At 37.3% G+C, this 23,733-nt stretch overlaps 1 protein-coding gene across 1 annotated transcript; it reads right to left on the bottom strand.

Moving 5' to 3' along the window:
* Nucleotides 1–520: 520 nt before the first annotated feature.
* On the bottom strand, nucleotides 521–22,118 carry SEC22B (SEC22 homolog B, vesicle trafficking protein). Its single transcript, XM_055312513.1, has 5 exons — nucleotides 21,897–22,118; nucleotides 12,928–13,037; nucleotides 9,489–9,649; nucleotides 7,390–7,536; nucleotides 521–2,471 (listed from the first exon to the last, which is right to left on the bottom strand). Exons 1-5 carry the CDS (start codon nucleotides 21,969–21,971, stop codon nucleotides 2,317–2,319), a joined length of 648 nt encoding a protein of 215 aa, XP_055168488.1. The 5' UTR covers nucleotides 21,972–22,118; the 3' UTR covers nucleotides 521–2,316.
* Nucleotides 22,119–23,733: the final 1,615 nt, after the last annotated feature.

Genomic DNA, 23,733 nt, shown 5'->3' with positions numbered 1-23,733 from the left:
TTCTTCTTCTTCAATTGTCCAAACTTACCCAATATGTTGGCTAAGTTGAACCATGCTAATTACTATCCCCAACATGGGTCTCACTCTTTTACTGATGACATTGCACAAACTGATGACTCTGTCCAGAATTCCCCATTCTCCTTCTCTTACCATACTCCTTCCCAAAGTAAATTAGGTGTCCTAATTCTTACTAGGCCCCCAATAACCTCAGACACTATTTATCACGTTCAACCTGAGATGCCTGGTTGCTTGTGGATACATGTCATCTGGTCAGATCTTCCCACTACCTCCAAGAAAGAAGGAAGTAGGAGCCGTATCACGACAGTCTTATTCTCTCATTTTTCTACGTCATAACATTAAACCACTTTCTCATTCCTGACAGGAATGAGACAAATTGAATGACAGACATCATTCTGCCTGTCTTCTCATTTTTTAATTGACCCAATGAGTTCATGTAGAAATGTACTCAGAAAGTTATGTGTACATAAATAGCCAGATAACAAAACTTCACACCGAAGGGAACATTCTAGAAGTATTTATTTCATTGCTGGCCACTTGGTTGCTGCATGCAACTCTCAACAACGAGCTGCCACTCCACTTCGGTAGAAGAACCAAATGCTATGGTACCACTAAGGTTTTCAGATTTTGAGGCTTTTATTACCAACATCATTACTCTAGGGACAAGCCTTCTAGGGACTTAAAAGCACTTAATCTCTATAAAAAGTAACTTCGTATTTCATGCACAGACTCCAATTGGTAGATTTAAGTCCAAACTGGAAAGAAAAAAAATTTATTCTAGTTCTGTAAATTATCAGGAACAAAATAAGCCACTTCTTCTTGCTTTAAGGAAATAGGATTGTTTTTTTCCCTATCAGGAATCAGGACAGTAGCTTTGATGATTCCTTAGTTATAAAATTGTTTACTAAAGTTCTCTCCAAAGATGTTAAGAAGTTGGCTCATTTTCCTGTATGACTTTAAAGAAATATCTGCAGTATGTGTAAGTTCTAGGTTATACTGTAGACCCTTGTGATAATATTTAAAAGGTCTATTCTCCTCAATTAAAAAATCCTACCTCAGAAGGTAAAAGGAAATCCCCATCATCCCTGAGCAAAAAAGGGAAAAATTGCAGGTACTTTTATTTGTTAATAGAAGCCACTGAAATGAGTTACCTATCTCTAGAACATTCTCAGAGAATTTACATAAACTGAAGCAGGTATGAGGTGTTCTCAGAGACTTTCTCAGATAAATATATTTAGTAGTTTGAGTAGCTGCTCTGTAAAAATTTAAGTCTAACTACATAGCTGAACATTTTCCATTTTGAAATTTGAGAATATCCTGAGAGAATGCTTATGGGACATGAAACTACTGTGCACAGAGGAATTTTTTAAATGTCAGAAGGAGGAAAAGAGAATGGGGAAAACTACTACTAGAGAGTAGAGAAAGTAAAAAGAGGCAAGACAAAGCTGTAGTGATGGGCTGGGACCTATCTTCCCATTAAGTCGGGGGGCTCTGGCTAGCAGTATGCTATACTTACTCTTCTATTACTAAAAACCGGATGCTGAAAAGTAAAAGTAAGAACGTCCCAAACTAAATCTAAGTCTTTTACAGAGTAAATGACAGAAAACACTTCAGCTTCTTAATCAAGGAGTGCTATAATATAATTTCAAGACATCTTAATATAATTCAATTATCCCTAAAGCAATTGTGCAATAAGCAAAATGTCATAAAAGGAAAACAACAAAGGTTAACTTCCTACAGGGGCCAATAGACAAGATCTTTGCAGCACAGCAATTAACCTTCACATAGTGGAGTCTTGTTTACAAGGCCATCAAAAACTTAGATTACTGAAAATCACAAATGTCACCAACAAAAGGAATGTTGATTAGATACAGTCAAAAACCTTTCCAACGGGCTGCCTTCTCTGAAGGAATTTCAGACTGTTGCTAGCATGGGCTAAGCCAGATCTCACTGATGGCTCTATTAGAGAAAGAAAATGCCCCACTCAGTGCTATTTTAAAAATGTAAAAACACTGGGAGGGAAAAAAAAACTAAAATAAAACAATCTACTGTTCCCTAACATATATAGCTCAACACCCAGAGAAAGCCTCTGCCCCCAAAAGAGACTTTCTACAAAGGGGTAAGCTTCATCAAATGAGGTGTAACACTTCATTTTCAGGACATGTCTTTCCTTGCAAGGTCTTTAGAAGCAAAAGTTCCACTTGGAATTCTAATACACATCTCTGTGAGCTCAGCTTCCTGAAAACATACACCTGCCGGGTTCTAGGTTTACCCTTGCCAGTGACTGGATACACTACTTCACAGCCACCAGAATCGCACATACACTATTAACATGATGAAAAATACAGCGACTGCTGCAAGTTTGGCGTAAGTGGAACGCATGTTCAAGTACTTTGCGTCCTGGCGGTATTTCTTGGACAGACTGGACAGATTGTTAGCCTTTGAATCCAACGCTGTGAAAGAAGAAAAAAGGAAAACAGTGATTAGTCTCTGAAGTATTCTCTCTCATGTATTTAGCATAAAAATAACTTAAATGAGTGGCATTATTCCAAAAAAACCACAAAGCTTAAATTATCATTTTTATTTCAAGAGTTAAGTTACATATACTGATTAACCCATGATTCTAATACACTGTAAATTTTATACTGCATTTTAAAATTCCCAGACTAAATTATGTTCAAATTCTTGAGGCTGTACCATGAGGTGGTTAATTAAGAGTGCTGGCTCTCTGGGCAGCCCAGGTGGCTCAGCAGTTTAGCGCCGCCTTAGGCCCAGGGTGTGATCCTGGGAGTCCTGGGATAGAGTCCCATGTCAGACTCCCTGCATGGAGCCTGCTTCTCCCTCTACCTGTGTCTCTGCCTCTCTTTCTCTGTGTCTCTCATGAATAAATAAATAAAATCTTAAAAAAAAAAAAGTGCTGGCTCTGGTCTCAGGTCTTTGGTTCAAATCTCAAGTGCATCAGGCATGTGACATTTGTCAATTCACTTCGTGTCCACAAAGACCCTGTTTCATCATCTATAATATGAAGGTAACAACACAAACTGTACCATAGGATTTTAGGTACCTGAGAATGCCTGTAAAGTGAACACAATCCTTCCATATAATAAGCCTTTGATAAGTGTTAGTTGATAATAATCATCTTTTAATGCTCTAAATCATATTCTCTCATATCTTAAAAAATGATAATCTATGTAAGATAAGACTCAGGTAACCAGAAAATTCAATGAATCAGAAACTGAGTATTGAGTTATATCTCAATGGTGACTGCTACCAAATTGCCAAAATTCTCCACATGGTGAAGACTATTATGATGCTACCAGAAATTATATTTCAACAGACACTGGAAAGTAACTAAAATATAATCACAGGTGCTGGACAACCACCAATAACTACTAAATTAAGCTTTTTAGGAACTTTTGCAAAGTTTTTTCTAAAAGGATATCTATAATGTGGCTGCCTTCTATAACTGTCAACCGAGCATGTAAAAGAAGCAACCAGAGAGAAACAAGCTAGACTGGAGTAAAATACATAACATATTTTAATAATAAAAACAAATTCTCAGTGTGACATGTGAATTTTGATCATTTTACTTCTTTAAAGTTTTGAAAAAACTATTTTGCAATATGAATTTGTTCTTCCTTAGAGAATACTTTTGGAATATTTGAAGTTGCTTAACAAACTGAGTTGATTGAGAAATGTGGTATTACTTAATGACAAAAACATGACAACCACTTCTAAATTAGCAATTTGACCTGTAAGAAAAACACTTAGTCACACAAGAAAAGTTAGGAGATGAGAAATAACCATGACAATGCTGTGAGGAATCTTTCCAACCAACCTACTAAAATGGACACTCCACTGGAGAGAGGTTTTTAGCTACTATGTATGTAACTATATCCCCAGGGCCCAGGACAGAGTCTGGCAATAGTGCTCAAAAAAAAAAATTTTTTTGCTAAATGAATCTAAATCTGCTGAGAATAACTGGGCAGCAGAACAAGTATTAGCGAATATTATACGAAATAAGCAACAGGTAAAGATAATTCCTTTACATAGGAACATTTGGAAACACATGATATTACAAAGACAAAGTCACTACTGGGAGAAGTCATTTAGCAAATATTTATGTTATAGTACCATGCAAAGTGTCAGAAGATACAATGATGATTACAACATACACGACCCCTGTATTTGGGGAACTCACAGTCCAGTAGGGTGCACCTCTGAATGAAAAAAACAAAACCCATAACTTAAAAGAAACAGGTATTTTATGCAATAAAAATAGGCATCATTTCATATTGCTGAAAGAATCCACAGGGACTACTTTTGAGTCCTAAATGCAAGGCAGGCTAGCTATAAAACTAGAAATGAGAAAAAGGGACACCTGGGTGGCACAGGTGGTTGCACATCTAACTCTTGTTTTGGCTCAGGTCATGGCCTCGGGGTTGTGAGATGGAGGCCCATGTTGGGCTCCATGCTCAGCAGGGAGTCTGCTTAAGACTCTGCTTTTCAAAAAAAAAAAAAAAAAGACTCTGCTTTTCCCTCTGGCACTCCTCCCTACTCAGACACTCTTTCTCTCATACATACATACATACATACATACATACATACATCAATCAGTCTTAAAAATAAACTAGGAGGACATCTGAGTGGTGCAGTTGGTTGGGCAACTGACTCTTGGGTTTCAGTTCAGGTCCTGATCTCAGGGTCCTTGGATTAAGCCCCATAGCAGGCTCTGCGCTCAGCATAGAATCCACTGGGCTCTCTCTCTCCTTCTCCCTTTGCCCCTCCCCATCTGTACTCACTTGCTGTCACATAAATAAATCTTAAAAAAAAAAATTAGAAAGAGAAAGAAGGCATATAAGATGGATTCTTATTATGAAGAAGTCAAAAAGAGGAAGAAAATATTTTTTGAGGTAAGCTAATCTCACTATCTTCAGACGTGCTCTGTTCAGATGTGCTTTTTCTTACTCCCTCTTAAAATCCCACTCTTGACTTTTTTCTGATCTATCCAAATTCAAGAAATCTTCCCAGTTCACCTTATCTACTTCCCGCTACATCTTACAGCTCTTATTGTTTATATATCTATTTAAAACTATCATACACTGAAGATGGACAAAGACTTGGAGAGGCCATGAGTTCTAGGCAGTAGCAGTGTGACTCAAAGTAAACTACTTAACTTTTCCGAGTCTCTGCTTTATCTGTAAAAGTGGTTTGATACCACCTAATTTACAAGGGATTACCCTAAAGCATAAGTAAGATGTATGTATAAAGTCCCTCTGGAGCACCTGGGTGGGATAAGCATCTAACTCTCCGTTTTGGCTCAGGTCATGATCTCAGGGTCCGCGTTCAGCACGGAGTCTGCCTAAGATTCTCTCTCTCCCTCTGCCCCTCTCCCAGCTTGTGCTTTCACTCTCTTTTTCTCTCTCACATAAATAAAATCTTAAAAAAAATAAAGTCCCATTACCATATTGCCTAACACAAAGTTAGGCACACACACAAAGTAAGTGTTCAGTTGATGTCTGTACCCTTATACTATAAATTACTCTGTGACAATGACATGTTTCTTATCTTTCCAATTAGATGAAGCTACTAAAAATTAAAGAAATTTACAACTGACCCTTAAACATGGGATTGAACTGTGTGCATTCCCTTATACACAGATTTTTTTTTTGAGGGAATACCATAGATGTTTTCTCTTCCTTATGATTTTAATTACATTTTTTCTCTAACTTACTTTATTGTAAGAATACAATATATAATATGTGTAACGTACAAAACATGTTAACTGACTGTTTACATGTTATGTACAAAATAACATGTTAACTGACTGCTAAGGGAAAAGCTTTTAGTCAACAGCTGGCTATTAGTAATTAAGTTTTGGGGAAGTCAAATGTTGTATGTGGAGCCCCTAACCCCCATACTGTTCAAAGGTCAACGGTCTTCTTTTCCCATCAGTACATCAGCTTTGAAGTAACCAGCAAAGCACTAGATGAGAATCCTTTTACACTTTTGATAAAATGATTATATAAATTTGAGATCGAAGAAAAACTGCTCTCGTCTATTTTATCCCAGGTAGAAACTGTTAAGTCTGTTATGATGAAAATTTACAGACTCACTCATCTAACATTTGATGTTTAAAGAGTATGAAGCTGGGATCCCTGGGTGGCGCAGCGGTTTGGCGCCTGCCTTTGGCCCAGGGCGCGATCCTGGAGACCCGGGATCGAATCCCACGTCGGGCTCCCTGCATGGAGCCTGCTTCTCCCTCTGCCTGTGTCTCTGCCCTCCCCCGCTCTCTCTCTCTCTCTAACTATCATAAATAAATAAAAATTTAAAAAAAAAAAAAGAGTATGAAGCTGGGACAACTGCTGACTAGTGACATGGAGGTTACAATTTGTAGTTTGTAATAAAGGAAAACCCATTTACTCATGAATGACATCACAAAGTTGAGTTCATGAAATACTCATTAAAGCATTACTGTGAGAACAACAAAAGAAGTATATGAAACAGATACAAAATACATAAGTAGTACATTTAAAGGGTACAGTAAACACTTAGGTGATATTTAAACATTAGGCAAATATATATATTTTAAGGCAAATTAGGAAAGTACACACAAACACATGCATGCACAAATACCCAGTATGTGCTTCAAAAACCATTACCTAGCTAAGTGTCTTAAAGAGTTTAAAGGACAAAAGAGATTAATGTGATGTGGGCTACTAGAATCAGGGAAGGCATCTTTGAAGAGGCAGTTCTTATCTGGATCTTAAAGAACAGGTCCAGGATGGTGAGGAAGCTGACCCAGCTGAGGCGGAATGTTTGGGAGACACAGAGCATGAAAGAAGTTTGAAATCTTCCAGGACAGAAAGAACACAATGTCTTGCACATTACAAACATGCAATAAGAATAAAAGTTGAAATCAAACTAGATCTTATCTTGTGGTCACAGATTTTAAAAGTTTTTCAGAAGAGGAATGCCTTGATAAAAATGGCATTTTATGACATTTGATCTGGCAGCAATAATGTCTCCCAAAGTGACTAGTCAGGAAACCACTGCAATAAATCTTTGACAATTTCCTCTCATTCTTCATTTCCCTTAACTTATGTGTTTCTGAAAATATTTACTTAATGTTGTAAATATCTCGGAAGCAGTAATTGCTTCTAATATGGAATAAGACCTTCTCACCATTCCAACTCAACAGAAACTAATCACACTAGGGAAAAAAATAATACCACACTGGAAGTTTTGTAATGTAATCTATCTCTAAGAGATAAAATGTTTAACAGTACTGGATAAGAGTCTAACAGCAAAAAAAGTATCCCCAAATAAGCTATCCTTGTCTACAGGAAGGACTCTTAATGCTTTACACACCTGAGAGTGCTTCTCCCCGCTGTAACACTTCTTCAATATTGGCCACCATGATCCTCTGCACATCTTGCAATTCAGTGTTGATGGAGCCTAGGTTTCTCCGAGCACGGCTGTCAATGTAGAGCTTCTTGGTTTTCTGAATGTAGGTATCTGGGATAATGAAGAAAAGTGACCATGAACAACTGTGTCCATCAAAGTATTGCAGGGATCGGGAAGTTCTGAGCTTAGTCCTGGATCTGCCAATGGTCCATGGCTAACCAAGCTCTTGAATGAGCATCAAAATTTGAGTTTTGATTTCTTCATCTGTAAAATGGAGATAGAAGACCATTCAGGAGAAATGTCCTCTGCATACCTTCAAATGAGAAGTCTGCTCTCAAGGTCCTTAGAGAAATTAGGCCCCATTGTAGTAAGCCTTTCATGAAAGCAGAGATTTTCAAACCATGTTCCGAGGATCCTTAGGGTTTTACTACTTAATGCTTTACATTCCCTGAAAAGGATACTGGCAACAATCTCGCATCACTACAGGTTAACATGGCAAGCATTATTCTACCATCAAAAGCGGGAAAAATATTGTCTTCAAGTATTTTCTTTAACATACATTCCTAATTTCACTCTGTTCTTAAGCTTCAGGTAAAACAAAATCCCACTACAAAACTGTAGTTTTATTCATGATTAGCCCATGTTTGTATTTCTCAAAACTGTAAAAAGAATGACTTATTATTAAAGATTCTATTTTCAGTTCTTGGCAAAAATTCTTTATATGAGTTATATGAGTTAGATACCTTTCATTTGCCTCTTTAGACCTCCTCTCCACCCTTCTGCACCACACTTTCTACTTTGGGAAGCTGACCTGCATGGACTACACGGTCGGCTCCTTGCCTTGGAGCTTCCACTTAGGTTCAGCCAATGGGGGAACTCCAAGGGTAAGACATGAGAGCGGATAGTGACATTAGGATTTTTATTCCCCACCCTCTCCCTGATAAATCACCCTGGCCTGGCAGTAACTCTCCAACCAGAGGTTACTACTCCTCTCAAGTTGACCTTCTCTATAAATTTTCTTCTTTGCAGTTCTAGAAACTGCTCCTTTCTCTTATCCCCTCAGGCCTAGGGATGAAAACAATTACACTGTTACTGATCTCAGATTACAGTACCTTATAGTTCACCTATACCCCATTCATCTTTGTATATAATTCTTTAAGCTAATTTGAGTGTACCAACTATTCCCTGTGTGACCTTGATATAGTAGTCTTATTTTATTTTTTTTCTTGGGTTTACTGGACCCTCATTATCTTCAAAAATAAAACCTGAAAAAGCAGACATTATAAAAATTGGCACTTGAAGAGTTTATAGTTATGAAACACTGGAGTGTTTTGCTAAATTTTATTTCTGAAAGTAAGATGACCATTTATCAAGCAAATTGGAAACACTTCAGAAATTCGGATACAGTAAAACGCGTTTCTTTTTTAACTAAAAATATCAGTAATGTAGTCTAATCATACATACTCTCACTTCTCTACTTAAGGTACCCAAGACATTTCCTTTGATTTCTTGACATCAGATGCTTTACTGATGATGAATCTTTCCGTAATTATTGTACATACATGGCTGGACATCCATGCTCACTATTTCTGCATGTAATAAATGTTATCCACCCCTAATACCATACCTCTTCCAGTTTTTTTTTTTTTTTTTTTTTTTTTTTTTTTTTAATTAGAGGATCTACAAGAAACAAAATACCTTCTTTCTGATTTCCAAATTCTGATCTCCAGAAAATGAACCTTACTGGGCAGGGCAGGGGGTGGGCTCAGCTACTATACACCAGTCAAGCAGATGTTTGGGAATAGTTCTGATGACTAATTAAATCAACCATAAAAAAGATCAAATGGCAACAAGTTCTAAGAAAAAGATCAAAAGACCAGAGAAAATTACTTAGGAGAAAAAGTCTCATTCATTCAAAAGACAAAAAGAGATGAAATGGAAGACACAGAATCCAAAACTTCAGTAAGAAAACATCAGGGAAAAAAAGTGACAAAATTATTATCAATGTAACAAACAGCTTCTTCTTATCATTTGCTCTCTTGATATAAAGAGCAAAAACTTACCGAACTCAATAAAGGAATAGGGCCTAGATACAGTGGGCACCTTCTTCCCATGCTGTTCATCAAACTCTGAGTGCAAATCTTCCAGGTAGGCAAAAGCCAATTTCTTAGGGAAGGCAGCTTCACACAAAACCAAATAACAAACTCCCTGCTCAATAATGTAGCTGAAGAGACAAAAAAAAAAAAACAAGAAAAAGTTGTCTGTAAAATAACAATACCCCCAACAACTTGAAGAAGACTTTCAGTGCTTTATAAACTTTTGAAAATATTCTAGCCTAAGCCCTTTGAGGCTAGCTAAGTCAAAAAATCAACTTCAAACCACAAATGCTTAGAATCAGAAAGCAAACAATGTCCCATTATTAGAATTATATTCCAAAAGGAGTATCTAAACATGTTTATTATAATTGTTTATAATTCAGTAAAATATCTTAATACCTATGACTTTTTCTTGATTTTATTTTATTTTTTTATTTTTTTAAAATTTTTTATTTATTTATGATAGTCACAGAGAGAGAGAGAGAGGCAGAGACATAGGCAGAGGGAGAAGCAGGCTCCATGCACCGGGAGCCCGACATGGGATTTGATCCCGGGTCTCCAGGATCACGCCCTGGGCCAAAGGCAGGCGCCAAACCACTGCGCCACCCAGGGATCCCCGACTTTTTCTTGAAAACAGAGTTGTGACTCCATCTACCTTTTGATTATGTATGAAAACTACTGTGCGTGTGTGTGCGTATGTATGTTTTTTTTTTTTTAAGATTTTACATATTTATTTGAGAGAGAGAACATAAGCAGGGAGAGTGGCAAAGGGAGAGGGAGAAGTGACTCCCCACAGAGCTGGGAGCCCAATGTGGGGCTCAATCCCAGGATCATGACCTGAGACAAAGGCAGATGCTTAACTGATTAAGCCACCCAGCAGCCCCTGGTAAACACGTATTTAAACTCCTCCCAGTTACAAGAAAAACAGGGGAACTGGAAGTTGTTGTGGATACTTAGAATTTGGAAGTTAATGCTACAATGTTTACTGAGTACAGATAATGACCTTAGGACAAATAATATTCCCTAACTTCCAGGATAGAACTATCCAATATCAGAAACTATCCAATAACAGAACTGACTTCCTCTTATGAGAGTGAGCTCTCTGGCATTCTGGAAGGAATTATATAATTACATGTCTGAGAGGTATTGGAAAGAAGTTAGGCTACTCAGTGATTTTCAAATGTCTTTTTAGCTTTAGTATTCTTTTTATTTCAGCAATAATTATATTCAGAAGACCCAGTATGTACATCAAATAAAATCAGAAGGTCATCAGTTTAAGTGGAGTGTAAGGGCCCAAAGTACTATATATACCCCAATCCCTACTCTTACTATGAGGCTCCTAACACATCCTAGGACTCCACAGAGCAGTTTAGAGTGTATTATATAATCTCTCGGGCCCCTTAAAATGATGATGATGATGATGACGATGGTGAGACTGCTGTCCTATCTCTTGCTTGGGCATCTGAATCAACTGCTCCCAGACCATCTTCTAAATTACCAGTGTTATTCCTAAAGAGTAAATATGACCGTATTATCCTGCTTAAAAATTCTGAGGGTTCCCTAATTCTTATAAAATAAAATCATACTCCTTGATGTAATACTTGTGGCCTCCAAAACAGGTGTAGGTCACATTATATCATGCTGTTCTCCAAACTTACGTTCTTTTATATCCTCATGGACTTCTGCTTATATATACATATATATTTCTAATTTTTAGTATATGTGCTGCCAAAGCAAGCACTACATATATATTTCTAACTGTAATATTCTTTGATGTACCTGGAGAAATTTTTGTTCATTTTCATATGCTTGATTCTACTATAATTTTTTCCATGAAATTTCTCTGTATTGTCCCTCGCTCTATCCCCTTGTCTCAAATGTATTCCCTACAAATGGAAATTTAATGCTTCCTTCCTTCTACTCAGTTTAATTTAACTGAATTACAGCACTTCTTGCCCTACAGTCTCATAGTTTAGTTGTCTGAATATGTGTTTCTCTCTGCTACTAAGATAAGCTCATAAGAGCTATGGATGTTAAAGGCAGAACTTAACATATGGTCTGGCAAAAAACAGATCTTTAATAAATAGTCCTTTGATGGAAATAACAGATAAGATGAGATTATAAAGTTCCTAAAGCAAACCACACAGAAGAAAAAAATTTCTTTTCAATTCCACTAGAACTTCCCTAGGTTTTTCGTTCCTAACCCATGGTAGAGATAAAGATACCATACCTATATAATTGGGTGCCTAGATTATTTTTGGATGTTAAAAATTAGATTTATAGAAAAATGTTACATATACTATACAAATTAATACCTTATAAAACTTAATATCCACTACTTTCTTAACCAATAAACCAGGGTTTTGTTTTGATTTTGGTTTTGTATACTTGTTTGTTTCTGATGGGTGGAGGAAGGTTTTTTGTTTGTTTGTTTGTTTTTTTGCCTTTCAAGTTAAACACAGCAGGTCCCTCCCAGGTCTATTATCTTAGCCTCAGTTCCTAAAATAGCAATAAGGATTATTCGGCTAATACTATTTTATTTTCCTTTGACCTTCTTGTTCTCTTTTTCTAATCCTTCCTGTTTTATCACCCTCAAACTTGACATACTAAACATTTAGTATCAATTATTTGTAGATAATTTGAAATTCAATTAAGTCCTTTTGATCCCTCTCTTGGCTATATGCATTGTCTGTAACCGATGATTGAGATGCTCTTAAATTACCTTTTTAAAATTTTTCTTTTTTTTTTTAATTTTTATTTATTTATGATAGTCACACAGAGAGAGAGAGAGGCAGAGACATAGGCAGAGGGAGAAGCAGGCTCCATGCACTGGGAGCCTGACGTGGGATTCGATCCCGCGTCTCCAGGATCGCGCCCTGGGCCAAAGGCAGGCGTCAAACCACTGTGCCACCCAGGGATCCCAATTTTTCTTTTTTTAATAACTAACATTTACTGATATTCCCTATGTGCAAGGCAAGATGTCAAGAGAGAGATTCCTTCATTATCCTCATAAAACCATGACCATTTTCTCTATTTTAAAAAGGAAATAGAGGCTTAGAGAAGTATATATGAGTTAAGGTTGTGTTAGTAAATGTTTGAGCAACAGTACTAATCTACATACACCTGGTGCTAAGAGGTTCCTAAAGCAAACAATTCTCTATTACCGCATAATGGATACAGCATCCATTAGACATAGGATAACAGATTAACTTATTGTATGCAAACTGAATAAACAAACCAAGATTTCTGTTTTGCAGAATTGGAGCCAGGGAAGTTGTTTCCATGAAGAGGCTGTATTTTTAAAATTTTCTTTACTTTTAAAAAATTGTTACCATTCTTATCAGGTGCTACTTATATCTACTCTATCTCATACTAAATGATCACAAAGAAATAGGATTATACTCACTGGAAAGTCATGGCGCCAGCTTCCAAGGTACATCTGGTAGGGGACTGCTCATTCAACTTGCGGAAGAGTTGCTTGGCCTGACTCTGGTACTGTTGAAGATCCCGGCCAGACTGAAAGAAGATATCTTCATTTAAGAACTTTGCACACATACAAAAAGACATAACAAGTAATGAGCAGCATCATACTACAAGGACACTATATAAATAAGGTCCTTCATTAAAGATTACGAAGATTCATTTCAGCAAAAGAAAAATGGCCTACTTTTAGAGCAAAAAGAAGACCAAACCCCTGGCTGTTCAAGAAAATCACATTAGGGCAGCCCAGGTGGCTCAGCGGTTTAGCACCGCCTTCAGCCCAGGGCCTGATCCTGGAGACCTGGGATCGAGTCCCAAGTCAGGCTCCCTGCATGGAGTCTGCTTCTCCCTCTGCCTGTGTCTCTGCCTCTGTGTATGTGTGTCTCTCATGAATAAATAAATAAAATCTTAAAAAAAAAAAAAAGAAAATCACATTATTTGCTAAGAAGCAAATTGTACTTCTTTTTTTTTAGATTTTTTTTTAAATTTTTATTTATTTATGATAGTCAGAGAGAGAGAGAGAGAGAGAGGCAGAGACATAGGCAGAGGGAGAAGCAGGCTCCATGCACCGGGAGCCCGACGTGGGATTCGATCCCAGGTCTCCAGGATCGCGCCCTGGGCCAAAGGCAGGTGCCAAACTGCTGCGCCACCCAGGGATCCCCGCAAGTTGTACTTCTTAACTGTCTTTAAGGCACTCAACTTTCAATCCAATGTTCTTTCCACTATTAGGTCAGTGGCCTCCTCCTAACTCATTTGACTTGCACACTTATTGGCACATAATTGCACAACATATTCTATACTCGGGAAAATCCTGGGAACAACAGACTGTGAATTTCACTTTTATCCTGGAGTATCAAACAAAATCTTCCACATAATGTTAGAGAATTGAGCCATTTCAGCAAAACTAAATGTATGCACCCATACCTGCAAAATTACTAGGAACACTATCATGCAACTGGGTAAAAATGAACAAGAGTAAGGACTGAGATTGGAAAGTCAAATATTCTTTACTGAATAAATCTATTTGGTTTCTGAGTTTGGATAGCAAGGGACATATACATACAAAATGAAAATAACAATATTCAGATGAAAGAATTACAGGTAATATTTTCTTGAACCATTTCTAAATAGTTTAATAATTTAAAAAATGAAGGAAAATAGTCTACTGAGGAAAATAGCAGTGTCATCGCAAAAGGAGAACATCATATCCACTAACCTCTTATATCCAAATGGGAAAGAATGGAATGGAAAGCAAATATACATTATTTATTTATCCATATACTGGGCAGGGGGGAGGCCCTTCTGTCATATGATAGAAAGGAATTACTTTGTTTTGAATTATTTATTTGGATTGAACAATAAAACAGTCTCTCCTTGGTAGGTGTTTAATAAGTAAATATTTACAATAAAAAAGCGTGGTTTTTTTTAGGTTCTTCCTCAAAAGGCATTGAGGACTGTATCTGAGGTCTAACTTTTAGAAAATACAAAGTGAAACCTATAAATTCTAGATAGTGAACCACTGAGCAAAAGTAAAAACAAGGAAGCAATGATAAAATTGTGAAAGTGGGAGACAAGCAAACATACAAATATAGGATTCTAAGCTATATTTAAAAATGATGAACTGTAAATTTCAGAATGAGTAAAAAAATAAATAAGTATAAAATGAACCAGGAGAGTTAGACAGATGCCTCTAGAAGTATCAATTTGTAGATTTATCTTGCTTAGTACTGTCCTATAGCAATGATTGGTTTTAATACTCTTGAGAAAATTTCTATACTAACACATATGTATATTTATGTGTATATTTACATACTAACAATACTTTACAGTAATTAATATTATAATATATATTAACATTATTCTATTAACCAGTACTGCATGTATTTTTTTCAGGACTAGTCAGCTAGTAAAAGAAAGTGAATACTATCAAATGCTTTTGAACCTGTGCACAATATCCTCTATTCCTAAATTTGAATGGTGCTTGTCAATTTGTTTGCTTCACTAATGCCATTAGACAAGGCATTCAGAAGAGATCTGACCCCACAACATTAGATATAAAGGGATGCAAATAAAGTTGGAAATGTTACTAAGTGCCAAGAAATAATATCAATGTTGATCAATGATTTTTTCAACCTTGGCTTTACACTAGAGTCACTTGGGTGTTGTACAAAAAACTAATCAAGCACTATCTCCTCCACCCCCAAACCAATTAAATCAGGATCTCAGAGGTGGAACTCAGAAATTGGTATTTTAAAAATAACCACAAACCACAGATATTAAGCAAAAGTGTTTTGTTTTGTTTTGTTTTGCAAAAGTGTTTTTGACAGTTAAAGGCAGTAAGCACCTTAAAGAAACTAGTTGAAGAAATAAATGGCAAAAAATTGTCAAAAAAGACTGGTACAAATCCTTTGACTTTATAAGAAGCATTGTAAACATTACTTCAACCTAAGAGAAAGAGACTAATAATTGCATAGACTACAAGAAACTATGGCCAAAAGCATGCTATAGTTTCAGGGATTTATAATGAACAAAGTAGTAATCTCCAATGTACAACACTGAGATTGCATAGAGATTATGGCATGCCAACCAACATTTTACAGTGCTGATTCCAATAGCATCACCATCCCTGAGAACACAATGCTGGCACAATCTTTCTGATAGTTACTTTTGCAATATGTATTAGAAATCGTAAAATTTTGCATATTGTTTTATCCAACAATTCTGTACCTTTAAAAAATACATACACATCATATGCTAAAAAAATAAAAATGCATATAAAAATAAAAAAACATTCGGTAATAGAATATAAAATTGGTTAAATAATGTAGTGTATTTATATAGTGGAATACCATATAGCCATTAAAATGTTGTATAATGGGATGCCTGGGTGGCTCGGTGGTTGAGCGTCTGCCTTTGGCTTAGGGCGTGATCCCCAAGTTCCAAGATTGAGCCCCACATCGAGCTTCCAGCATGGAGCCTGCTTCTCCTTCTGCCTATGTCTCTGCCTCTCTCTGTGTGTCTATCATGAATAAATAAAATCTTTAAAAAATGTATAATATTTAATTACAGGAAAAGATATTCACACACTAAGTGAAAAAAATCAGGGGGAACAGTCTTACAGTACTATTCATTATTTAATTTTATACACACATATAAAAATTAAGGTTATACATTAAAATGGATATAATTTAAGTGGGGATTTTGGTAATAATCACCATTAATATTTTGATCCTTTTGTTTATACATATTTACTGAATTTTTTTAAACACAGACTAGTTTTGTAACAGGGAAAATTATTCATTTACGCACTCCTCTTTATTGCATATTTGTGCCCACAAATATGTACAGTTCTAATATGAGCTTTAAGGAAAAATGGATCTAGAAAAGATTTTTCAGAAATAGGCAAACTAATGAAATTAAATAAAAACTCACTTTCTGCCATCCCAGCCACTGTTCTAAACGCTTCACATAATTTAACTTAAATCATGTTTACAACTATCCTATGAGGTGATTAGAATCATAATGCCCATTTTCTGCACAAGAAGTCAAACCTGAAGGACTAGGGGCCAATGGGGAGGGGCCAGAACTTAATCCCAGGTATTCTAGTTCTGGAGTCCCTGTTCCTAAGCATGCTATACCACTCTACAGTTAAAACTGCTTTGGTAAAAAAAAAAATAAATAAATAAATAAAATAAAATAAAATAAAATAAATAAAATAAATAAAATAAAATAAAATAAAATAAAATAAAATAAAATAAAATAAATAAAATAAAATAAAATAAAATAAAATAAAATAAAACTGCTTTGGTGATCCACCTTACAGGTGATCTTACTATTTGATATTAAATCTAATTCACAGGAAATGCTCAAGAAACTGTGTGGCAGTTTTGCTTTTAGGATTAAAGTCACAAAGGACCCACAGTCACCAGAATACCTAAAAACAGTTAGATGTCTTCATTCTGCTTTCCACTTCATCTAGAACAAACTTGATGAATCTTGTATACAGTATAATGGAAATACGTATTAGCAATCCAATAACGAATTGGCTGTGAATGTCTGGACAAATTCTGAAACTAATTTGAGGTCATCCAACAGCGTATTTAGGATTTGGCTCTATGTATAATATAAAAGGTACAGGGTTGAAATTTACCACACAACTACAATACTTTTTATTGCTATTACCTAGGACTCCTGAACAGTTAATTATATCAAATGCCACCTTTTGTCTTTATAGGAATGTTTACCTAAGCTCTTACCTTTTTTAAATACATAATACTTCCTTTATTTATTATGTTCATATATAATAAATCCTTGAGGCCTTTAAATTCATGAGTCTTATGAACATTTTGGTTATGATAAATTACAAAATGCCAAGAAAGATTCTCTGAGATCTCAAAGTAAGAAAGAAACTTGAGGAGGAAGAGGTGCCTGGGTAGCTCAGTTGGTTAAGCAGCTCTTATCATTTTTAAATTCCTGCTGAACTCAGCTGGTCAAAGGCCAGAAGCACCAAGAACCAACCATTTTCCTCTAAAAGCAATTACAGAAAGGTGACTAATGAACTCTCAATAGTTGGGGGAGGGTGGCAGTTTAAATGTACAACAGACTCTCTGCTCTTTTGGTGTTCCCTGATGAATACTTGGTTAAATCAAACACCTTCAAGTCCACAGAGCTGAGGCAAGATGAAAGAAAAGAGAATACCCTTCATTTTGAGGTAGAATAGAAAAGTAGATGAAGAAATAGCAAACATCAAAAAAGGAGAAACACACCAAAAAGATAGAAGAAAGGAAAGAGAATATCAGAATCTAGGTTTGAAGAGAAAAGTTAATCTCTCTACCACCCTATGTTGATATTTCTAGTTGAGCAAAGAGGAAAAAGTGCATGAGATACATTGCCTAAATGATTTTTTGAATTTTAATCTCTATTGTTATTATCTGAGTAACTGTTCATCTCCAATAATAAGGCAGTTTGTACAGGACTAGCACCTAGTAACCACCTAACATCTGATATCTATTATCGATGTAAATAATTGAAAAAGTACACTGAATTATTTGCATTGAACAATTAAAGTACTTAACTATAAAACTATTAGGCTGAAATATCCATTTCTTAAAAAGCTATTCTGGATTCCTAAGAAATACATTATTAAAAAGTTTTACAACAACAAAAAAAAGTTTTAGAACAAGGCAGTGAAGTGTACCAGTTAGGCACTAAGGCTCTGGTCTAGAGTCAGAAAGATATTGATTAAAAATAAATGGTTCTTGGGACGCCCAGGTGGCTCAGTGGTTGAGCGTCTGCCTTTGGCTCAGGCCGTGATCCCAGAGTCCTGGGATTGAATGCCACATTGGGCTCCCCGCAACGAGCCTGCTTCTCCCTCTGCCTATCTCTCTGCCTCTCTGTGTCTTATGAATAAATAAAATCTTTGAAAAGCAAAAAACAAAACAAAACCAATGGTTCTTGGGGTGCCTAGGTGGCTCAGTCAGTTAAGTGTCTACCTTCAACTCAGATCATGGTTTCAGGTCTGGGATGGAGTCCCATGTCAGGTTCCCTGCTCTGCGGGGGGAGTCTGCTTCTCCATCTCCCTGTGCCACTCCCCCTGCTTATGCTCTCTCTCTCAAATAAATAAAGAAAATATTTAAAAATAAAAATAAATAAATAAATAAAATAAATAAAAAATAAAAATAAAAACCAATGGTTCTTAAACAGGGGTGATTCTGCTGATCACATCTGGCAATGTCTGGGAATATCACACAACTGGAGGGGTGGTGGTGATGGTAGTGCTACTGCCATCTAAGATGGAGAGGCCAGGGCACCTGGGTGGCTCAGTCCGTTAAGTGTCTGCCTTTGGCTCAGGTCATGATCCGGAGGTCCTGGGATGGAGTCCCACATCGGCTCCCTGCTCAGTGGAGGTCCTGCTTCTCCCTCTCCCTCTGCCTGCCACTCCTCCTGCTTGTGCACTCTCTCTATCAAATAAATAAATAAATAATCTTAAAAAATAATTAGATGTAGAAGCTAAAGATATTAGTAGACATCCTACAATGCACATGACTGTTTCTCACAACAAAAAATTATCTGACCTAAAGTTTCAACAGTGCTGACATTAAGAAATTGATGAAGGGGATCCCTGGGTGGCTCAGCGGTTTGGTGCCTGCCTTTGGCCCAGGGCGCGATCCTGGAGACCCGGGATCAAGTTCCACGTTGGGCTCCTGGCATGGAGCCTGCTTCTCCCTCCTCCTGTGTGTCTGCCTCTCTCTCTCTGTCTATAATAAATACATAAATCTTAAAAAAAAAAAAAGAAATTGATGAAAAATTCCATAATGCTACTTATTAGCTATATGACTCATACAAAAAAACCTATCACCTCTAGACTGGGAGATTCCTCATCTATAAATTATTAGGAATATTATAATATTATTAGGAATAATAACTATCCTAATATGATTGGTATGAAGATTGAATGAAATCATATATTTGACAGGCTTCAGCACAGTGCCTGGCATGTAGCAGGTATTCTATAAATGTTCTGTACACTATCATCATAATAAAAATGAATCTTTTTGCAGATATTAAAAGTTTAGGAAAGACTTTATTATTCAAAGTCCAAATTCCTAAAGGAAATAACTATGGAATTGTCATCATAACTATGGAATTTCCACAAATATTTTTGTGGAAAATTTCTTTTCATGTTTCAGTTAAACATAGTAACCCATCTTGGTAGACCAACCCATCTTGGTAGACCAAATTCTAATTTGGAATTAAATTAAGAACACACAATAGGGGTGCCTGGGTAACTCAGTCAGTTGGGCAGTGACTCTTGATTTCGGCTGTGGGGGATCCAGCCTGTGAGGAGTCGGCTTGAGATTCTCTCCTTCTGTCCCTCCCCCAACTTGTGCATGTGCACACTCTCTCTCAAATAAATAAAATCTTTAAAAAAAAAAAAAAAGAAACATACAATAATATACAAATTCTTTTTTCAGTAAAGTATAAGGCAGAGAGTACGGAACTACTAATACCAAGTAGACTTTCAAATTCACTTTGTATTCTTTGCCCACATTGAAATCCAAGGCAATTAACTGACCAGACTTCTCCCTGGGGAAAATCATTTCCCAAACTATATACATACCCTTCAAGGAAATGTTCCCACACTATTCCCTTGTTCAAGTCATGTTCCTGCATTTAACATTTCTCTGCTTCTAGAGAGAGGTCCTAGAAAACTCTTAACAAATTGCAAGAAAAGTATTTCGCAACTGAAAATTAAGGACACACTGTATTTTTCACATATATCAATGATTAGACTTTGTTTTATGCAATGAATAGAAAACATTTCACTTAGCATGACTTGCCACTTCATGATCTGTACCACTTTTCTCCTAAATGTGAAAATAAACATATTTCCAAATCAGACCTAAAAAAGGCATATAACCAAATAGAAGCTTTCCTAATGACTAGACAATACTGTCAGGTTAGATGTCATTTCTCCTGGGAAGGCTTTTCCTGGTCTCCCAAAACCAACGTAAATACCTTTTCTGTAAGGTAAGAGTGAGGAAAGGTAATAAAACAGCCATTGAGCCTTCTTCCTTTTCCATAGCAGTTTTGCTATATTATAATTGCTTGTTAGTCTTCTGGCTTTTCCACTAAACCATAGCTCCATGAAAATAGGGACTGTGTGTCCTGTAACTTCCTGTATTAGCACCATGCTTGACACAACGGATGTATTTAATAAGGGCATTTTTTTTTTCTTCAAGAATATATGAGGGGACGTCTGAGTGGCTCAGTAGTTAAGTGTCTGCCTTTGGCCCAGTCTTGGGATCGAGTCCCACATCAGACTCCCTAAGAGGAGCCTCCTTCTCCCTCTGCCTGTGTCTCTGCGCCTCTCATGAATAAATTTAAAAAGTCTTTTTTTTTTTTAAGGAATATATGAATGAAAAGTCTAAGAAGAGATATGTGCAAAATAATTTTTTCTACAACCCATCTTTTTTTGGGGCATTGAGGTTTTTTTTTTTTTAACTACTTAGGATGTATGAGAAAGTAAAATAAAATGGATCACTTTAAATTACCTACAAAATTTTCCTTCTCAGCCTCCCTTCTTCAGAGACTGTCCAACCTTGCTCCAGAAACCTGTCCTCACAACACAAATTTCCCTTGTGATTCTAAGGCACCAAACAGATTCTATCCAAGATATCTGGAGCTGTTGTTGTTTTAATCAATTCAACACACTTTTCAGCACTTACCCGCATAAAACTGCTGTTGTTAAAGCTAAGAGAAACACAACAATGATTAAGATCTGCCGACTGCCTCCTAGGAATTCAAAGTCTTGAAAAATAAAGGAAAACAGATAAAAGTACAAGGCATTACAGGAATACAACACAGGAGTTGTAATTCCAACAGTAGGAATGCAGGAAGGCTTACTGGAGGAGGTGGCATTTGGGCATAACCCTGAAAGAAAGTACTATACTGAACTTCAAACAGGTGTCTCCCTGTGGCAATGTTATCTCACCCACTTTAAGGAGATGTCATCATGATAGGTCAAGGATCAAGTGCCACCGCAAGAGAGCGTGAAGAATTTAGAAACTGATTCCCCAGGACCTGTTAGTCAGCCTTGATAGCAGCAGAAAAGGAGAAATCCCGAATGTTAACAAAGTCTCTAAGAATCACACGACACAGGGTGGCCCCATCAGCCGAAACCACCCCTGAAACGGAGCGCCCTTCTGGAGACAAACAGGGAAGACAGAACTAGACCTCTGCCAGGAAAGTCTCCTAACGAGTCGTCTCTCCGCTGCCAGAAGGGGCACAAGATCAACTCAGAGGGCTCGAGAGTGCACACGAGGTCGCTAGGTCGCCTGCGTTCTAAGGAGAAATCCGGCAGGTCCCTGGGGGTGGCGGCGGTCTCGGGCTCACCTGTTCGTCCTCCTGCATCGAGGCGGCCAGCGGGAGCCCGTCCGCCACACGGGCGATCATCGTAAGCAACACCATCTTCACGGGCTACAGGGGTCCAACGCTGGCCCGGGCGGCCCCAGACGTCCTGACTTCCTCCGCCGCGACAACAGTTAGACGTCTACCTTAGTTCCCAAGACCCAGCTGCTTGCGTCTGCGCTTCCCGCTGAGGTGGCCGGAAACCAGTTTCGGAGCTTCCGACTACCGGTCCGCTGAATGGGCTTCCGCCCGACAACCACAACGACCGGAAGACTGGTTCCGTGGTCTCTCCATGTACCTTCGGAAGCTTCCAAGGCCCCGCCCACTTTTCTGGATCAGGAGCTTCGAAATAAACCTTGCCCTTGAAGGGGGTGTGACTGAAGCAGAATGTTCTAGATCCCGATGCTTTAAGTGTAGGGGGAGGACTAGGAAGGGTGGCGGGAGTTACTGGGTACGTAGATGAGGACTATGTGGAAAAAAACTAAAATCAAGGTACATATTTGCATACCGTTTTCTACTATATATATTACATATTTTATACAAAATACTTTCTATGTTCATATATTTCTAGGCAGGAATTTTTGTCGGCTTGTGTTTTTTTTTTTTATGTGTATGATTGTTTTTTGCTTCATTGTGTAGGCTGTATCCCCAGATCCTTGAACAGTTTCCAGTAGAAAATATCTATTCTTTGTGTAAAAAAAAAAAAAAAAAAAATTACCAAGTAGGGACCTCAGAAATCACCAAATCAAGCACCTTTCCAAAAGCTGGGATCTCTGCTACATCTGTTATCATAGGTAGCAGCAGGGTAGCCTTGCTAGAACTTGCAGTAACTGGGCATTAACTCCCTACTGGGAAGACCTCTACGCAATCCTACCTGAGGAAGCGTTATCATCTCTCTTATCTTGGTGTCCCTGTCTCTAAATTGGGGATATTATCCACCTCTCCGGATTTTTGTGAACATGTGAGAAATGTGAGGTGCACCGGTTTGGCACCTGAGTAGCTCAGTGGTTGAGCATCTGCCTTCGCTTAGGTCGTGATCCCAGCGACCAGAACCGGATCTGCGTGGGATTCCCCACAGGGAGTTTGCTTCTCCCTCTGCCTGTGTCTCTGCCTCTCTCTCTGTGTCTCTCATGAATAAATAAATAAAATATTTAAAAAAAAGTAAGTTATACAAATGTTGTATTTATTATTACTTATATTAGTAACTACTGTTTATTAAGCATTTATAATTGGCATTTGAATTAACAGAAAGTGCTTTATGGATACCAGTTATTTAACCAAACAAGCCAGTAAGGTTGTTTAATATTTGGTTCCACTTTATAGTTGGAAAAAAAGCCTCAGAGAGTAATTTTTCCAAGGTGACAACAGCTAGTAAAATTGGGAACAAGATTTGAGCTGAGGTTGAACTCCAAAGCCTCTACTTTTAATTGTGATGCAACTCTATCTTAATCTTTATCCATAGGTTAAAGAGCTCATGCTTTCATTACCTTTTCTACAGCTCTACAACTATTAGGGAAAAGATAGTATTTTTTTCTTTTTTTTTTTAAAAAGAGATTTTATTTATCTATTTGAGAGAGAGATAACAAGCAGGGGGGAGGGGAAGAGGGAGAAGCAGGCTCCTCTCTAAACAAGGAGCCTGATTCAGGACTCCATCCTAGGACTCTGGGATCATGACCTGAGTTAAAAGTAGATGCTTAACCAACTGAGCCACCCAGATGCCTGAAAACTAGTATTATTTCTTGAGAGGCTTTTGAGAGGTAGACCCAATAAGACCTACTAATTGACTCCACATGAAAGGTGAAGGACTGGGATATAGATAAGA

The sequence above is a fragment of the Nyctereutes procyonoides genome, unplaced genomic scaffold (assembly GCF_905146905.1).
Source record: "Nyctereutes procyonoides isolate TBG_1078 unplaced genomic scaffold, NYPRO_anot_genome, whole genome shotgun sequence".
Lineage (NCBI taxonomy): Eukaryota > Metazoa > Chordata > Mammalia > Carnivora > Canidae > Nyctereutes > Nyctereutes procyonoides.
Note: the sequence above shows the minus strand (reverse complement) of the source record. Positions and strands in the feature narration are given on the sequence as shown.

Bases quoted from the DNA above. Each gene is read 5' to 3' on its own strand.
- SEC22B (XM_055312513.1), bottom strand. From the start codon at position 21,971: ATGGTGTTGCTTACGATGATCGCCCGTGTGGCGGACGGGCTCCCGCTG. The intron at 9,650-12,927 runs GTGAGTATAATC...TTGTCTCTTCAG, and splicing joins GCTGGCGCCATGACTTTCCA to CTACATTATTGAGCAGGGAG. The intron at 2,472-7,389 runs GTGTGTAAAGCA...CTTCTTTCACAG, and splicing joins GCGGGGAGAAGCACTCTCAG to CGTTGGATTCAAAGGCTAAC.